Below are 19,142 nucleotides of genomic sequence, written 5' to 3' on the forward strand. Positions count from 1 at the left end.
CACTCTTGGATATTTGCTTGCACATCTTCTTGTGGATAATCAAGCGGTCTTGTATCTCGCACAGGAAAGTCTCAACTTTCACTCTGTATCTCATCTTAGGCTGAATTTACTGAACTGTGTGAGCTGAAGATGAGCAAAGACGTTGGTTGAAGCGACAGCCGGATTAAGTGTTGTGTAACATTAAAATCACACAGTGAAAGCCGTTAATGGGCACGGCTAGGACCTCATAAGACCCCACAAGCCTTTGAGTCTCTGGATGATAAAGCATGTGAATGAAGACGCTTCTTCGAACTGACGAACAGGTTGAGAGAGTTCATAGTGGTTTCATTGTGAAGTGGAGGATTAAGCTACTTTATTAGTGTTAGTCTGAGAGTAGAAATTGCCCTTCATTGTGTTACATAATATGGGTGAGTTCCATAGAAGGCTCAATAGTATAATGAGAATAATGGGATACTATAACCGTATAAAAGTCTACATAATAACAGTAGAGATTCTGTACTACTCCTATTATATTTATACAGCTGTCCTTTTGAAAAAATTGCTTCACGTAATTAATATGTGACTGGCAAGGAAGCCTAAAGTTATGCAAAGATACAGAGCAGTATAGGCTTTGTTTGTTTACCATTTAAAATGTTGCAACTTGCCATATTAATTGCCAAATATATATTCATTAACAACCACTGTAACATTTATGAGCCAAAAATTTTACACTCACGAGAGACTGCTTACATCAGCACGAGTAGGAGTTTAGCATAGTTTTTATACAACAGTTCACATACAAGAGCTCTGACTTTTGGAATCAGATGACTTGAGGGTGTATAACTGTTATCTTAAAGTCTTCTCAGCTTTCCTTTACTTTCCTCTATAAAGGTGCATGTTCAGCTTATGTAATGTCTGTCTGTGTCATTCAGAAATTTTTTTTTTTTTTTTTTTTTTTTTTTTTTGAGTCTTAAATTGGACATCTTATGTTTTATTCAGTGGCCGGGTGCAGATGCACTGACCATTCTCACATTCTGTAAGTCACATATCTGTTATCAGCGTATGGACACATGAGAACATTCTGCGACAGTCCATGTTAAGCACTGCTGTGTAATGGTAGATTTCTGCTATACGCTGGGCTTACTGAAAGTCACTGGCAGGTGGAAGAAGCAGACAGATTATGTAACACCTGTTTTTTTGCAGGAAGATAAAAGCTGAAGCTATATCACTGATTGCATGGGAATTGAATGGGATGGAGCCGAGCAAGCTTGTGGTGTTACCTGACTGAAGGCAGTGATGTGAAAATATAACTTTATGCAATAGCTCATTTTATATTTATGCAGTTGTGTTTAAGTGTTTATGCTGAGGTATTAGGTAGCATCTTCATCAAATGTTCATTAAAACACCATTAGAGTGCAGAATATGTGAATAAACAGGAAGAAATGATCATCAGATTTGTGGTGGGATTGCAGTCAACTTGATGGGTAGATCTTAAACTGTTCTGTTTACAATGGAATCATTCTATGAAACTCATACCTTTTGATAAGGAGATATTTGAAGCAATTTATTTACAAATAATAAATTTACAAATAATTTGTTTATAAAGTGCTAATAAATTGCTCTTTCCATTTCAATCCAAGTTAATATATTTTAATACATGCTGGAATATTAATGTGACTTGAAAAAAAAGTTAGGGTTGACAATTTAGAGTTTGAAATGACAATACTTGTGCTCAAGGTTGTGAAACTACAATATGCTTCTTGGAATGAGGATTTAATGCTTCAATTATTAGTTGTATCAAAACTTAAGACAAAGTGATAACAAGTGAATATTTGATTTATCCTTGAAGATGTCACTTCTTAAAAGGATGATGATGTCATTATGATTTTTATGTAAGATTATAACTTTAAAAGGGGAAAATGATCATGGTACACAACTTTGAGTCAACTTTTATGTATGTATGTATGTGTATATATATAGATAGATAGATTTTAATTGTTGAATATATTTTTTTTTCACAGATATAACTGTGTAGAAAATTTTTCAGTATCCATTGCACTGGTGAAAAGATTTCTCAACCAGTGAATGGACAAATCAGGTTTACTCTCTCAACCTTCTTTTCATCTGTTCTTCCTCTGGGTTCACAGTGGGGGCAAGAGTGAATTATTCTTCTGCAGTGCGCTGTCAATTAGAAACCTATGGCTCCATTTTTCAATTAGCTGGAACGCAGGATCCCTGGCTGAGATGAGCTGAACATTGATCCTCGTCTGAATTTTATTTGCATCTGAAAAACATCAGATTGTGCTTTAGTTACACTTTAAACACTGTTACCTTTTGGTACAACACACTCACATAAATGTATTATTTAATAAGTAAATAAATTTATTCATTATTTTTGTTAGTTGGAATTGCTGGAATCCTCAGGAAGCTTGTATAAGTGAAGATGATAGAGCAAGAACGGTTGGGTGTTGCTTTTAAACACTAAATGGTTGAGATACTTGAGAAAACAGGACATCAGGTGAATGACTGGAATTCATAAAAAAACGAACTTATAAATAGTTAGTCATATTCTGTTCATTTCCCATCTTCACTCTTTCATCAGAATCCATTAGTTGTAATATACAGTATATATAATACACAATATGTGACCCTGGACCACAAAACCAGTCATGAAATAATTTTTTCAAAATTGAGATTTGTATATCATATGAAAGCTGAATAAATAAGTTTGGTTTGTTAGGATAGGACAATATTTGGCCGAAATACAACTATTTGAAAATCTGCAATCTGAGGGTGTAAAAAAATCTAAATAATGAGAAAATCACCTTTTAAAGATGTCCAAATGAAGTTCTTAGCAACGCATATTACTAATCAGAAATTAAGTTTTAATATATTTACAGTAAGAAATTGACAAAATATCTTCATGGAACATGATCTTTACTTTATGTCCTAATGATTTTTGGCATAAAAGAAAAATAGACAATTTTGACCCATACAATGTATTTTTGGCTATTGCTACAAATATACCCCAGCGACTTAAGACTGGCTTTGTGGTCCAGGGTCACATATGATCACACTCCTCTATGGCTCTGTGGCTGTTGAACTCTGTGTATATGTGTGAATTAGTGTGTGTAAAGTTATTAAACTGCAGAGAAGTGAAGCCTAGCAGAGCTTCTATATGACTCATTTGGTAAGTGGGTTAATTAGAGCAACCCACTAAAGAGGAGCAAGCATGTGTTTTAATGTGAGGTTAATGATAAAAGTGCTTGCTGCAGGTCAGGACCACCGAGAGCTTGTGAACACCCTGAGAGACTGGATCCTATACATTCAGTTTCTCACACTCCTGAATCGGATCAAGAAAGGGTCCCTCCTGTCCTCAATATACTGTAAAGAATGACAGATTATTTCTCTTGACATATCCTTAAAATCTCTAACTGAAAACAGACAAGCATATGGCTTTATGCTTCATTGTATTTTATATGAAACTGCCAGACAGACAATGCATTAACATTTATTGATTAGTTTTGGCAACTACTATGACATCAGTCTATAGATCCTGGGAACTATTAATAACAAACATCATGTGATCATCATATGTGTGTGTTTCAGCCACACCTCCTGGTCACATTATACAAGCATGACAGATTGTGTCTCGCGTCCTGAGGCTGGTCACATGCTAGCAAGATTGATTATTGTGTGGGGTTGAGAGAGGGGCGGGGGTTTATTCTTATATAATTCTGGAAGGCGCTAGCTGTTTATTCTCACCGGTTCTTATACTGCTGACTCCTCAAGAGAGTGCCGCACATCTGCTGGCTGTTGTAAGGGGCTCTAAACATCTGTTTGATCTGTACACAGACAGACAGGAGATGACACATGCCCTCTGTGCTTTCCCACGCTTGGCCACTGATGGATCATGGGTTGTGACCAATGCATGTCAACTAGATGGCCTTGGGAATGGGCTTCAATATTTAATTCTCTTGTGTATGGACTCATTATGTGTTCGTTAAATATTTCTAGTGGAATATGTGAGGAGGATGACAGACTGTTTTTGAAAATTATTATTATTGTTGTTGTTGTTATTAATTTTATTAGAATTATTATTTTCTTCCGATAATAATTAAACAGGTTATCGTCTAACAACAACATTTATTTATTTATCTATCAATTTTTGTGTCTGAATAATAGTTTGCACATGTTATAGGAAATAACTATCATTGTCAACTAGAATTATTGTTATTATTATGTAGTGCTGTCAAACGATTAATCGCATCCAAAATAAAAGTTTTTGTTTACATAATATGTGTTGTCTTAAATTGGACATCTTATGTTTTATTCAGAGGCCTTGTGCAGATGCACTGACCAATCATTGTTATTGTTATCTTGGACTTGCTTACATCAATTATCATCTTTTTGTCGTCGTTTTGTGCTTTCATTAACTGTGCTGGTGATACACAAGGACAGGTACACTTTATACTAATGGACTCCAGGCCTCTAAATATTTTATGTGCACATGTAGGACATTGGCTCGGCGTTCCCCATGAAATAGCATAGACCAGTGAAGGAGTCCTAACGTGTATATGTAATGGGTATCTCGTAGAGACAGTTGAGATTAAGCTTGATGAGAGAAGAACATTATGGCATTCAAGTCTAGAAGCTTCCAGACCTCTCTGCTCTCTTCCTGTTTGGAAGTAGCTAACAGATGGAGCGCATTTGAGAGCAAGTGTAGCGTTTACCTTTGATACACCTCCACCAGCAACAGCGCGAACCCCGGTCAGCGAGTGAGCGTAGCATGATCGCTACAGATGGCCAGTGTTGTTGTGTTTTGTAGATTTTTATACATTTGCATGGCAGCCTGTCTTGTATATTTCCTTAAGAAACATTTCCACAAAAAACTTTTTTTTTTCATTCAAACTGGTTTGCAAAATGGTGAATGATTCATTCGCAAACTGATTTGCATAAAAAGTGCTTATCCAAAAGACTGGAAAAATCCTGAAATTCAGTGGGAGTATTTTAAAGGTACATCAGCAGCACAAAACAGCCTTTAATTTTAAGGGTCAGAGAAAATAGTTGTACAAAACTAAATTATGTTGCCAGAAAAAATTATTAAAAAGTATTATGAGAAGCAGAAAAGTCCAGCATTTTTCAATAGCGTCTTACTAGCGTCCTGGAGTTGTTTACTGCACACATTTTCTCCCCGTTTCCCTGTTTCTTGGCTAGGGGCTGATTGTTTGGCCTGGTGACAACCCTATTAATCTCAGTCCTGTACGGGCCTGTCCGCCTCCCCCAACAAACTATATTTAAAATGCCTTTTGTGATGTAAAATGTTGTTAACCTTAAGGACGAGCTGACTGGACAAGCGTGATAGCTCTTATCGCTAGCTACTATGCGGACAATCCATGAATTATACACAAGTGTTCAGCAAATGTTTCCAGAGCTACCACTGCATCAATAGCCAGGATGTGTGTGGGTTGTGTTAGAACGGCTGTATTTCAGTCATCCTCGCTTTGCTTATCAGTGGGTGAGATAAAGTACGTGCAGCTCTGGTTTTTTGTGATTTGGAGAAGAGCTGATTCAAGAACAGACTCTTATACCTGAATCCTACCTACACCATCAACAGAGCCACGACAAAAGCATTTCACTTTCATTTTGTGTTTGTTTACTATATTCATGCTGAAATTACAGATGAAAAGCCCTTCAGTCCTTCACAATATTTATTGGACATTTAATTGTATGCTGTTATTTTGTATTATTATTACTTATTTATTTATGTATTTTACAGTCCCTATTTTTACATTTTACTGTAGCACACTTAAAGTTAATCTTTAAAAACAATTTAATTTAATGTAGTTAATTTTTTATTTATTTGGACAAAAGTAAAACATTTTAATATCAGCCATTAATCGGTTATCAGGCATAATATGAAAATAATTATCATCTTATCTCATCTGTATAGGCCACTATTAAAATTTCTGCCATAAAATTTATAGAAATCCTCCGTAACCCCATCTGTGTCTCTGGTGACCATGAGGTTGGGAACATCTGCCATAGTGCCTTTCTGTGTTTCTACTGACTTATATCAATTATTAAGTAATGTATTATGTCATCTATCCTTCTATCTTTATATTACTTGACTTGACTTGACTTTACTTTTACTTTAGAGAGGCTAAAAGCATCTCTTATACAATTGCTGGAGCTATCTTCAGCAGAGTTCCCTCTGTGCACTCTTACATGCAGAGAAATATAGACATGTAGACAGATGGATACAAACACTTTATTCCTGGTTCTTTCAGCTGGCAAAGACAATGATAAGGCAAGATAAAAAAAGAGGATAAATCGGCTTTTTTTCACTCACATGGGCAGTACTCACAAGTCTTATTTATAGAAAAATGTATTGTGTAATTCTTATGCAATATGCATTGGACAGATAAGGCACACAATACACAAGTGTTACTATGATATGAAGGTGTGATTTTTCCACATATACAGTAATATAATAATTTCCCATGATAGAATAATTCAGGCATAGATGATGTGCTTATAATTCTTTAGACGATAATAATGAGCCCAGTGGAAAAAAAGCACAAACACACCATTGATTTTTCCTTTCTGTGGTTTTCTTTTATGTAGAAATACTTTCAAGTGAGTATTCATTTAGGAGACATTGTTTCTGTCTTACTAAGTGACAGTCCCATTGGTGCAACCTGGGGTTAAGTGTTCAGTCCTTAAAGGATTCAAAGCAGACACCCTCTGGATACCAACCCTAAGCTTTTACCACTATAAAAACCCATTACATCCTTGTTGTACAATCCAATAACTGATTTTATAGAACAGATCAGGATTAGTAATAGGTTTAATGTGATCACACTGAGACAACTCTGTAATGCCCTCTTCAATCCAGACATATTTAAAAGCTAAAATCTGATCAGAACCACATTCAGTGGTCTCCTCTTTAACTACTTAGCTGCAATGGTTTTATTGTCCTTAAATGCTAGAGGAATATTAAGCTTTTAGTCTCACTTAATGCTTGCCTTGCTTTTTTATGGTATGCTCTAATAGACCATATATACCACAGAGTTTGCTTTGTTGTTGCTTGGAAACACATTTGCTGACTCGCTTTCCGTATAAAAGAACACGCATTTACTTGAATGCATGCAAGCAAGAAATCGGACATAAGAATGCCTTCACATTTTCCCTGCTATGTTATTAGTGTTTTATGCATTGATAAAACACCCTCTATTTGGTGTAGTGGCTTTCTGATTAATTGAAAAGTTGCGGGAATGTAATCTAACAGATTTTCTAGGTTATAAAACTTGCTGTGTGCTGCATTGGTCAGAGTAGCTGCATATAATGGAATGTTCAATCATGTTGTTAAAATCCACACATTCAGACTGCACTGTGGATACCGGCTGTCTGCTTTTATTCCACTCATAAAATATTGTTGCCATGCCACATAAACATAAAATGTCAGTAACTGCTCTCTTTTACGGAGTTAACTTTTAACCAGTAATGCACTGCAACAGCTCAGTGCTTTTACTGGATTATTGAGTTTACATCAAGACTTTGCATTTATATTTTAGGATTTTCAAATACTTTTTTTTGATCAAGAGACAAATAATATCCTTTTCCCTATTGAAGGGATATAAATAATATTATAAATAATTTCAGTTGGCGGCGAATCTAGCCTTGTGGGCAGCACATCAGCATATAGCGCCGTTGTACTATGAGCGTCCCGAGTTCAAATGTTCAAATAAATACATTTCTTAATTTATTTATTTGAAAGAATTTAATACTTTTAATGTGCAAGGATGCATTAAATTGGTAAAAAGTAGGGTTGGGCATCCGATTCTGCTTATCGATTCCGATTCTTATCGATTCCTAGTTCGATTCCAATAAAATAAAAAATCTGATAACTTCAAATAAAATGAAGTGAAACATTTAGATGTCAAACATACTTATTCTGTGTTTTTACATAGTGTTCTGTTGCAGACGAATAACATGAGCAAGCAACTTACAGAACACTTAGGAACATTTACCTATTGTTTTAACAAAAAATGCCACTGTAAAAACAGCTAGACTAATACATTTTAAACATTAAATTGTTATAGACAAGTAAACAGTCAGTAATAAGATTTCAGATACAGAAATTGAAATCAAACACTATAGTTTAGGATCGGAACAAATCTTCTTCAGTGGAAATGTACGGAAGGGTTTGAGAACGGACGCAGGCCGGGAACCCACACCGGGACACAATAGAAGCTTTGAATGACAATCTTTTTCTTCTGCTGATTTTTTTTCTCTTTCTGATTCTCCTAGCGATTTCTCTGTGGAAACTGAATAACCTCAATCAACTGTGCTGCTATTTCAGCCGTGTTTTCTATGTCATTTCTTTCAGTCTCACACTTTCACACAGAGAAAGCATTTTCCCCATCTCACCCTTCCTGCCTGCTTGGTTTTGTTGGACTACTAGTTTCTATATGTGTATATGTGTTTCTACTAGTTTCTATAAGTGGCTCACCCTTAGCATCAGCATGTGCCTTAAAGTTAATCTGTTATAGATAAGATGATTCACCAGCTGTCTGCTACTTAAGACTAAACATCTATCTGAACCACCTGCTCTCAGAGCCTCAAAGCATCCTGAATATGAATATTTATAAATTTACAAATGTCTACACTTTTGACATGCCACAGACTCACTGATGTCCCATTCCTGCTTCTTTTCTTCAGTATTGTTCTTGGCCCCAGATGGACCGCCCATGAATCATTCACATACCAATATATATTTTATACTGTGCAAAAATTGTGTTTCCTTCAGTCTGAGGAGGACAATTCAGTCTATTTTGAATGAGCTACTTCTTTATGGCACGCAAATTTGTTATAGTAGGTATCGATTTCAGATTTAAATGCCCCTAACGTCACCTAAGCCAAACAATAAAACAACAATAAAAAAATCTTTATAGGCTGTTTAGACGTCATCTTCTTGTTTAAGTGGGCAGTTTGTGATTTCGAGCACCAAATGAGCGAAGTAGAATGATATTTGAAGGATCATGTGACACTGAAGACTGGCGTAATGGCTGCTGAATATTCAGCTTTGCATCACATGAATAAATAGCATTTTAAGATATAGAAAACAGTTATTTTAATTTGTAATAATATTTCACGTTTTTACTGTTTTTGCTATATTTTTGATCAAAAAATGCAGCTATGACGAGCATAAGGGTTTTTTTCATAAACGTAAATAAATCTTACCGACCCCAAACGGCAAGAACAGTAATGTGTGTTTTTTTTGTATTCCACTAAAGAAAGAAAAGTCATGCAAGTTTGGATTAAAATGACAGAATCTTTATTTTCGGGTGAACTATCCCTTTAAAATTGTGTGTAAGTCAAATAAGATGCAAAATTGACTGGATTTTCAAAAGTTTGAGAGGCTAACCTGGATTTGCATATTATTTGATATTTGTTGGTACTGATGTTCTTATCAGGTTGGCATTAAAAAGCGTTTGAGTTCAAAGTCAGCACAGCATTAAACATGCAATTGTAGTCATTTACCACTAGTTAAACCTGTTTTCTTTTTTCTTACTGGCCAGTTACATCCATGTAAGAGGTCTTTATGCTTTTATTTTCCTGAAAGGGCATGTTTTCCTCTGTGGAGCGCATGTGTGAGATTGTGTACCTGTGTGTGTGTATGTGATATAAAGTTACTGTGTGTGTGTGTGTGTGTGTGTGTATGTAGGGTGGAGTGAAAAGGCTACCAGGCACAATATGTGTGTGGTTGTTTATTTCTGGCATTCGGTTATAAGACAACAGGTTACCTTCATGTATAATGAGTAAGAGAGGGAGAGGCGGAGGCGAAATTAAGAGTCCTCCCACAGATTATTTGAAATGCAAACAAATGTTGTCCCACTTTGTTTAGAGGAGAAAGTCAGTGGATGTTTGTCCTTTTAAAACCCTCAAGGCTCCAATTATCTCTGAAAAATAGAAAACGTCCTTAAACACTTATGTTTTTTCCACTGTTGATAGAACATTTCCTTCTTGTAAACAGCAATTGTTTATTTTTGCTCGGGAGGAATCCCCCCCCCCCCCCCCCCCCCCCCCCCCCTTGTACTGAAACAACAGGACTTTTGGATGGGAAGCCGACACTCAAGTGACCAAACAATAGGACAGACAGAGATCCTTGGGCAGTAGACCAGGGTTTACTGGTTTCACTCATTACCCAGGTTGATCAGGGGTCATGGAAATGCTGGTACGGAGAGATCAAGGGAACGAGGGTGAATAATGAGCTCATACAATCCAGATCTAGATCAGAGAGGTGTGAACGGACACCTGCCTGATTCAGATTCAGCTCCACTTCACTTTTCAGCTACAATAGATTGGTCTGGATGATATTGCATTAAAATAAGATGTATTCTGAAAATAAGTGGTCAATGACATTACCTTTTTTGTCCTGAACAAATAAGTTATTCGATTAATGACTTTGATAACGAATGAATAAAAAATGATTGTGGTATATAGCAAACAACTCGCACGCGTTTCTGCATTTCCCTTCTTATCTCCACATCTTCCTCCTCTCAGGCACGTGACCCTACTTTCACACTTTTAAACGAGAGTCATTAAACGCTGACCTACATGTAAGCTGATGACAGCTTGAGTTATCACTGAATATGCCTCTATTCGATTATAACTACTTAACTTGTTTATACATTTTGCTACAAAAATAATTTCCTAAATCAATTTGTGAGAACCGTCAGTGTTTTGATCTGAAATGAGTTCCTGCCATCTATTTAATTATTTGTATCGTGTTTCACATACGACAGTCTGTCAGGCAGCACTGCATTAAGTTACAGGAATCATGCAGTCTATTTTTAGCCATGTAACTTCAGTGATGCCCTGAAGCACTTTGAGAGTGTGTGTTGAGATCAGTTTAGTAGTTATAAAAGTAGTGGTTGTAGTCATATTTCACATTTTCCAGAAAACCCAGTTCTTTTTGCCTTTTTCTTACACAAACTCACAAACTCAATTTAACTACTTGGATCTTAGTGTAATGATAAACTCACTGGCATTTTTTTGAATGTGTGAATTCTTTAAATAATAAAATGTTTTTAAATAAGTCAAAGCCATATAATGTGATGTACACCATTATTAATAAAATAATCTTTATTTTGCATTACAGTAATGAGACTGAGATTTTTTTGTATTATTGTAATGAGAATTTGGAGAAAAGTTATGCAATTGACACTACATGTTTGCCTGAATTGGCTTATACTAATTAACTCACTCTGATATACTTTAATACTCTAATATGTGATATGCAAAGTAAAATAAATAATATAAAAGTAATGAAATAATTTAAATGTGTTTTTTTAAATCAGCTTAATTATAGACAGCACAATACTTAACAATTTAAATAATAATAAAAGTGATATATAAATACATATATAAAACAATATTAAAATATATACAAATAATTAGTATTAGTGTTAAGGTCATTGCACACTGAGTCCGAAATTTTTGCATGCGTTTTTCGTTTTTTTCTTATTCCCCATCCTTTCCTATCAAAATGCATGCTACGGATGCGAAAACGCAGAAAATCAAACCTGATCCGAATTTTTTTTGACGGACGAAAGTTTCGGAGGCAGTGTGCAAACATGATTGACACAACGTGAAGTCGTATTTATTTTTTAACTTGCGAAAATTTTGGACTCGGTGTGCAATGACCTTTAGACTTTCAACATATAAGGATTTGATAATCTAGAATGATTTTATATTTATCTTCAATGCTTATTTCTGAGTAGAAGTGGAATCTGAAGTTAAATCAACTCTATAAATAATATAAATAAATGCATATTTATTGCATCATTTAAAACACAGACTGTAGGATATCATGGAAAATGAAGGATGCATCCATGTAGCCTGGTTTGGACATGCCTTCTTACCTCCATATATTTGGATGTGCCCTCCTACCTCCATATACTGCCTGCTGTTTTTGGTTTGTTTGCAAAATATCAAACTGTCATTAGCTAGTAAGGTCACAACTGGAAAATGTCGTCATGGAGAGCATTAAATTTCAGTCTGTATATGGCCTGTGGTGGTGTGGAAAGTGCTGATCTAGGATCAGTTTTTGCCACTTACTGTAGATCCTGAAGTATGTCATCAAAACATGTTTGTTTTCATAGGTGGGGATAGCTGTTCCTGGATCAGCACTGATCAGCAGCGGCTGGAGGAATTTCAGCCGTTGTTTGCACGGACAGTTGGCGATTTTGTGTGTGTGTGTGTGGTAGGGTAACTTGAGCTGTTCGTCGGGAGCTCAGGCACGAGTCGAGCGTGATATAATCCCTTTGACTAGTGACCAGACTACTGCCACCTCTCATTCCTGTGTGACTGTTTGCTTCTCAGTTATGAGCTTGTGTACTTAGTTCTCATGGGAGCTTAAGCAGTGATTTTGGTCTGATTTCTCTTATTATTCAGAACATCTTAGTTCAAGCTAATAGTTCACCACAAAATAACATATGCCATCATTTACTTGCCCTCATGTCATTCTAAACTTACATGCTGTTATTTGTTCTATGTAATAGTAGCGTGATATTTCTTCTTTTGGGTTTAATGAAAAAAATAAAAATAAAATAACAGCATGTAAGTTTAGAACAACATAAGGGTGAGCAATTGAGCAGTAGATAAAGGCTAAACTGTTCCTTTAACAGTAAATATACCACAATTCATCCATGATTAAACTGTTTGTTTTCAGTGTTAGCTAGCTAGTGTTAGCTAGCTAGTTTGGTGGATGTTGGTTTTATATAGGTCATCCCAGACCCATCATGTGCCCTGAAGAACACAGAACAGGCTCATTCATTGTGTGTTGGTCTCTCTGTTGTGTGTGTGTGTGTGTTTTAGAGCAGTGGATTAGGTGTGATTATGGGGCTCAGGGTTCACTGAGCCTTTGACCAGCTGCTCAGTGCCGTCTGCTTAAATCCACCTCTATAACACAGAAAACAGAGTGAGAGGAAATCAGAAGAATTCTTTATGTAGTTGAAGCCTATTATAGTAGGGTTGCTCGATTATGGCAAAAATCATAATCACGATTATTTAAAACGATTATAAGTGGGCCATATGACCAAAACTTTATTTGAGTGATTTATTTAAAGATAGTGATACATATCAAATATATTTATTGTAAATAAGGTTGATATGGCATTGTAGAGACCAGCAAAATTTTACAATTCTTAATACTAGAGCTTATTAGTAACAAACAAACAAACAAAAAGTCCTCAAAATTATTGAAAATGATTAATATAATATAAAAAAAATCAAAGGACAAGTACAATAGAATAAAAAGATACCAATGAAACAAACTGTGCTTTAAGGATTTTGTTTTATGCAAGTCTCAAGCAGTTAACAGCCTACTAACTTACAGAAATGAATAATCAAATGTAAAATAAAACCACATCTTTCACTGTAAGAATGAAACTTTCTTTGTTTCTTTTTAAAGCTACAAAAGTCCTTCACTCAAGAGCAGTGTGTGATTTTTGAATTTGTCTTTTGTTGTTTGATTAATATTAAGCCCATAGTCCGCTGTCACTTTAAGAGCCGCATGGATCCAATTTACTGTTACACATGTATTTTCATTTTCAACTCTTTACATGACCGACAAAGGTTTACATGAATAATCACTAAATCTGCATTCTAACACCTTTTGTGTGTATTTGACCATTTAGACGTGCACCTTGAGCTAAAAGTTGACTTAAAATGTCCGTGTTCTGTTCCGTCTCTGAGTGCATAACAGACATCCTCCTGAGGAAGCGCGAGTTCTCTTTCACGCTTTTAAAAATACAAATAAATCTAATATACTTCTATAAATCAAGCACGTCCCATTTAGCAAAAGTCATGTTACATGAAATTGGGCTTTTATGGAGGAACAAAAGCGCAACGCTGGAAAGTGGGCGGATTGGGGCGCAATAATCGTTTTATCTCGATTATTGTGTTTTCATAATCGTTGGAGGCCGAAATCGATTAATTGCACAGCCCTAGTTTATAGTGGAATTTTCTCTCTGACCACACTTTTAGCACATTCTGTGAATCAGCCTCATATTTGAAGGTGAATCTCATAAAATAAATAAAATAAAATACATTATATTTTGAAAAAAATACATTGTTTTAAAACTTTCTGAATTAGCATGACCATAACAACTACTATAATCTGGATTTTTTTTTCTAATTCCCATTATTTCCAGTGTGAGTACCCTATTAAAAAATATACTAAAATTTATTTGAAATACATTTATTTTGTGCTAAGTATAGGCCTACTACAAATACATTAACATATTTATGTGCTTAATAAAAAATACCCTGCAACTGTACTATTGGTATACTAAACTGGTAAACCTAAAGTCTGCTAAATTGGAACAAATCATTTTGTACTTAATGCACTTTAAATGTGTGGAAGTAGTGCTGAGGTCCAACTAAATATTGTGCTAAAAGTGAACTATTGCAAGTGTACTTCAGGTACAATTTAAATATCTTGCATTTAAAGACTCTTAGTAAGTTTGAAGTACTCTTAGTATGAAATAAATTTATTTGAAATAGTGTAAATTATGGCATAGGTTTTTTACCAGGGTAGTGGAAATCTAATTCTAATTAGATGTTTTATTTTTTTTATTTTTTGAATTGTTTTTGAATTGTTATACTTTATATATTCTGTGTACTGTAGTGGTGTGTGTGTGTGTGTACTGTGATATAATTTTTATAAGTAATTAATAAATTATTTTAAATATTATTAAATAATAAAATAATATTATTTCACATTACAGTAATGAGATTTTAATATTACTGTAATGAGAAAAAATGGCTTATTTGTTCTGAAAATAATGTCACGATTAAAAAATCGAATTATTCTCTAACAATGCTTCCTTTCCAGTTGAAAGCATAATGTAATGTGCTTTGTGCGATTTATCCTTGAATTAGTTTTCTTTTGAATCCGTGTTGTTATTTTAGGGGAGCTGAAAGACATTTTGAGTAATTTGGGTAGGGTGGATGGTGTCTGAGCTCACTCTGCAAGGTCAAAAACACACACACACAAACACACAGAGGCATCGAGATGCATGAGTAACACAGAGAAACTTCAGACTGACTTCCTGTGGGTCTCTTAGGATTTTCCATGATGAACAAGGTGATGCGAAGAATTTGACATTGCTGTGGACCATGACGTCAGTCTGAAAGCTAAAGTTAATTTGTTGTCAACAGTTGAGCATGACCTCATATGTGTTTAAATCCCTGTCAAAACCTAAACGCTTAAAGTCAAACACATTCAACATGTTCTCACTGTCCTTTATATGACAGAAATCCTCATGCATGTCCTGTTGCATGCAGTGCTGGATACAGGCATTCTTTGAAGTGGTAATAGCTCATATTTCTCATTTTACGTAAGCGCTTAAGAGGCTCGGCCAGATTTAATCCTGCCCTGACGGAGAGGAAAAGGCGGAGTCACATAGCAGCTAATGCCATCACGGTCGTTGACACTCGCTGCGGTTGCAGGCAGGTTACTTGTAGTGCTGGAATGTAAAGAGTATTAGGTGACTCCCTTCACCCTGATCTAAGATCATCTTTCCTTGCATAATCCAAACCTATTAAAGCTAGCGTGAATTCAGCAGCAGTAGCAAGAGCAGGTGCTTCAGAGTAGCACATGTTGAGTGAAGTATGAGTAACGAAAAATAACGAGAGAAATTAAGATACTTGCAAACCTGCTAGGATGAATATTTCACGCTGTTGGTTTTATTGTCACATAGTTTTCCGCTTTTTGCTTTTACTTAATGTAGTACGAGAAATGAATGCAAAAGACTGTAGCAGTGGGCATCCTCCTGTACTATTTTCTGTCAGTCATATTGTTATTATTGCTGCTTACTATCATCACTATTACAGTATTTCTCATATTAAACCCCTATTGTATGTATTAAAGGCATAGTTCACAGAAAAATAAAAATTATCAACATTTTCTCAAGTCTAATGTTGTTCCAGACCTGTTATACAGTCCAGTGTTGTTTGGACATTCACAGAAAAAAATGAATGTCATACTGGTTTGAAAAATTATTTTAGTGTTATAACAATATTATAAATAATATTTATTAGTAGAAATAGCTTTTGTTTTTTTTATGTTTTCAGGTTTCATTTCATGTGCTTTTGTAATTTTTATTTATTAATTTTTTCATTTATTAATTTAGGTTCATTTATTTTAAGTTTAGTTTTTATTTATTTCCATTTAGTAATTTTTAGTGCTTCAACTTATTTCAGTTAGTTGTTAATTTATGTTTTTCATCTAATATTTATAATATATTTTGTTTCAGTTGTATTACAACAATTGTTTTTTAATAGTTTTAGATTTGGTTAAAGATAACCTCGGTTTGGAACAACATGAGTAAATGACTGAAATTTCATTTTTTGGGTCAACAGTTCCTTTAAACTTCGGTGTAACATTAAGTGTAGTTGAATCTTAAATATCTTAAATTATGCAGTTTTGTAATTTTTGCCAGGTGGGTGATAAATTGGGTTACACTAACAGCCTCTCATCTCTCTCTCTCTCTCGCTCTCTCTCTCTCTCTCTCTCTCTCTTTTATTCTTTGTTATGAAACTATGCATGACAGGAACCATACGTTCTGTATCTGTTCTCTTTCTCACCAGAGCAAAACTCTATAGTTGTAGCTCAAAGCTGATTCCTCATTTGTGCACCTGTTTTCTCCAGTGGGTGGATCTGACCTGTGAACTCAAGTCAGGCCGGCCAACCATGTCAATGCTGATTAAAGAGTGTGTTCTCCAACAGGAAGCAGTCACATTGGATGGATGATGCATGAATATCTATGAATAAATGAATAATCCACTCTCTCTGTCTCTTTGTTTTAGTGTACAGGAGAGGAGAACTGGGTGGACAACAGGACGGTTTATATTGGACATAAAGAGCCTCCACCAGGAACAGAAGCGTACATTCCACAGAGATTTCCTGACAACAGAATCGTATCCTCAAAGGTCAGATGTACTCCACGGCCAAACAGCTATCTGAACCAAAAACTATACGCAAGGGATGATGTACAGTCATCTGGTCATTATAGAAAAATAAACACAGAAAGCATGATCAGGACATGGTCAGGTCGTCTTGTTGTAACCATTACTAGCTGATGAACATGTTTGTAAAATAATTAATTTTTGTTTTGTATTCCAATTTATATTAACAATGTTTAATATATTAAATATTAAAAAAATATATTTTTTTAAAACAACCTGAGATGTAAAATTGTGTAAGATAATAGCTGCCTTTGCATTAGAAAGTGTATATTAAATAAAAAAAATGTTTTTTTTACAACATTGGTTTTTGCTTGTTTTAAGCATAAAGTTTCTTGTTTTTTGTTTTGTTTCTTGTTTTTTGGTTTGGTTTGGTTTGTTTATTGTTTTGTTTTTTGTTTGGTTTCTTGTTTTGGTTTGGTTTTTGTTTTGTTTTGTTAAACATATCTCTTTTTCTCCACAGTATACTTTCTGGAATTTTATACCGAAGAATCTCTTTGAGCAGTTCAGAAGAATCGCCAATTTCTATTTTCTGATCATCTTTCTAGTGCAGGTTTGTGATGGTGTCGCTTATGGAAATTGTCCTATTAGCATGAGCTGACCTTTCTGTGGCAGCGTGATGTGTGATATTTCCCCTCTCACTATCTCTCTCTGTAGCTGATCATTGACACACCTACCAGTCCTACGACCAGCGGTCTCCCTCTTTTCTTTGTCATCACGGTCACAGCCATTAAACAGGTGAGAAAAGACCCTTAACGTTCCTCTATAATAGGTGTCATAATTGTAATGTCACTCCTTCATTGGTCTCTTTCACCCCTCTAACTCTCTGCAGGGTTATGAGGACTGGATCAGGCACAAAGCGGACAACGCTATAAACCAATGTCCAGTCCACGTCATCCAGCATGGCAAAGTCGTACGCAAACAGAGTCAAAAGCTACGGGTGTGTAATCACATAAAATGAGTACAACCTGAATTCCGGATATGTTGGGACGTTTTTTAAATTTGAATAAAATGAAAACTAAAATACTTTCAAATCACATGAGCCAATATTTTATTCACAATAGAACATAGATAACATAACAAATGTTTAAACCGAGAAAGTTTACAATTTTATGCACAAAATGAGCACATTTCTAATTTGATGCCTGCTACAGGTCTCAAAATAGTTGGGACGGGGCATGTTTACCACGGTGTAGTATCTCGTCTTCTTTTCAAAACAGGTCTCTCAGAAGTAAAGACGGGCAGAGGCTCTCCAATCTGTGAAAGAGTGCATAAAAAGTTTTTTAAAGTATTTTAAAGAATACTTTAAAAACAACGTTCCTCAACGTCAAATTGCAAAGGCTTTGCAAATCTCATCATCTACAGTGCATAACATCACCAAAAGATTCAGAGAAACTGTAGAAATCTCTGTGTGTAAGGGACAAGGCCGAAGACCTTTACATTTACATTTAGTCATATGGCAGACGCTTTTATCCAAAGCGACTTACAATTGGGGAATACAAAAAGCGATTCATCTTGAAGAGGCAAGTGGTATACCTTTGTTGGATGTCCGTGGTCTTCGGGCCCTCAGATGACACTGCATCACTCATCGTCATGATTCTGTCATTGACATTACTAAATGGGCCCAGGAATACTTCCAGAAACCACTGTCGGTAAACACAATCCGCCGTGCCATCTGCAGATGCCAACTAAAGCTCTATCATGCAAAAAAGAAGCCATATGTGAACATGGTCCAGAAGCGCCGTCGTGTCCTGTGGGCCAAGGCTCATTTAAAATGGACTGTTTCAAAGTGGAAAAGTGTTCCATGGTCAGACGAGTCCAAATTTGACATTCTTGTTGGAAATCACAGACACGTGTCTTCCGGGCTAAAGAGGAGGGAGACCTTCTAGCGTGTCATCAGCGTTCATTACAAAAGCCAGCATCTCTGATGGTATAGGGGTGCATAAGTGTATACGGTATGGGCAGCTTGCATGTTTTGGAAGGCACTATGAATGCTGAAAGGTATATAAAGGTTTTAGAGCAACATATGCTCCCCTCCAGACGACGTGTATTTCAGCAGGACAATATAAAACCACCTACTGCAGCTATTACAACAGCATGGCTTCGTAGTAGAAGAGTCCGGGTGC

At 35.6% G+C, this 19,142-nt stretch overlaps 1 protein-coding gene across 3 annotated transcripts in view; it reads left to right on the forward strand.

Annotated features, from left to right (window-relative positions):
* LOC306873521 (phospholipid-transporting ATPase IH-like) overlaps window positions 1-19,142 on the forward strand; it is a gene marked incomplete at its 3' end in the record, with an annotated part of 63,843 nt that overhangs the window by 11,631 nt on the left and 33,070 nt on the right. For all 3 annotated transcript variants that reach the window (XM_079422865.1, XM_079422866.1, XM_079422864.1), the window contains exons 2-5: window positions 16,861-16,983; window positions 17,480-17,569; window positions 17,674-17,754; window positions 17,849-17,956. In XM_079422865.1, coding sequence (XP_079278991.1) covers window positions 16,861-16,983; window positions 17,480-17,569; window positions 17,674-17,754; window positions 17,849-17,956 — 402 coding nt within the window. The remainder of the gene's footprint in view (window positions 1-16,860; window positions 16,984-17,479; window positions 17,570-17,673; window positions 17,755-17,848; window positions 17,957-19,142) is intronic.

The sequence above is a fragment of the Barbus barbus genome (genome assembly GCF_936440315.1).
Source record: "Barbus barbus genome assembly, chromosome: 8".
Lineage (NCBI taxonomy): Eukaryota > Metazoa > Chordata > Actinopteri > Cypriniformes > Cyprinidae > Barbus > Barbus barbus.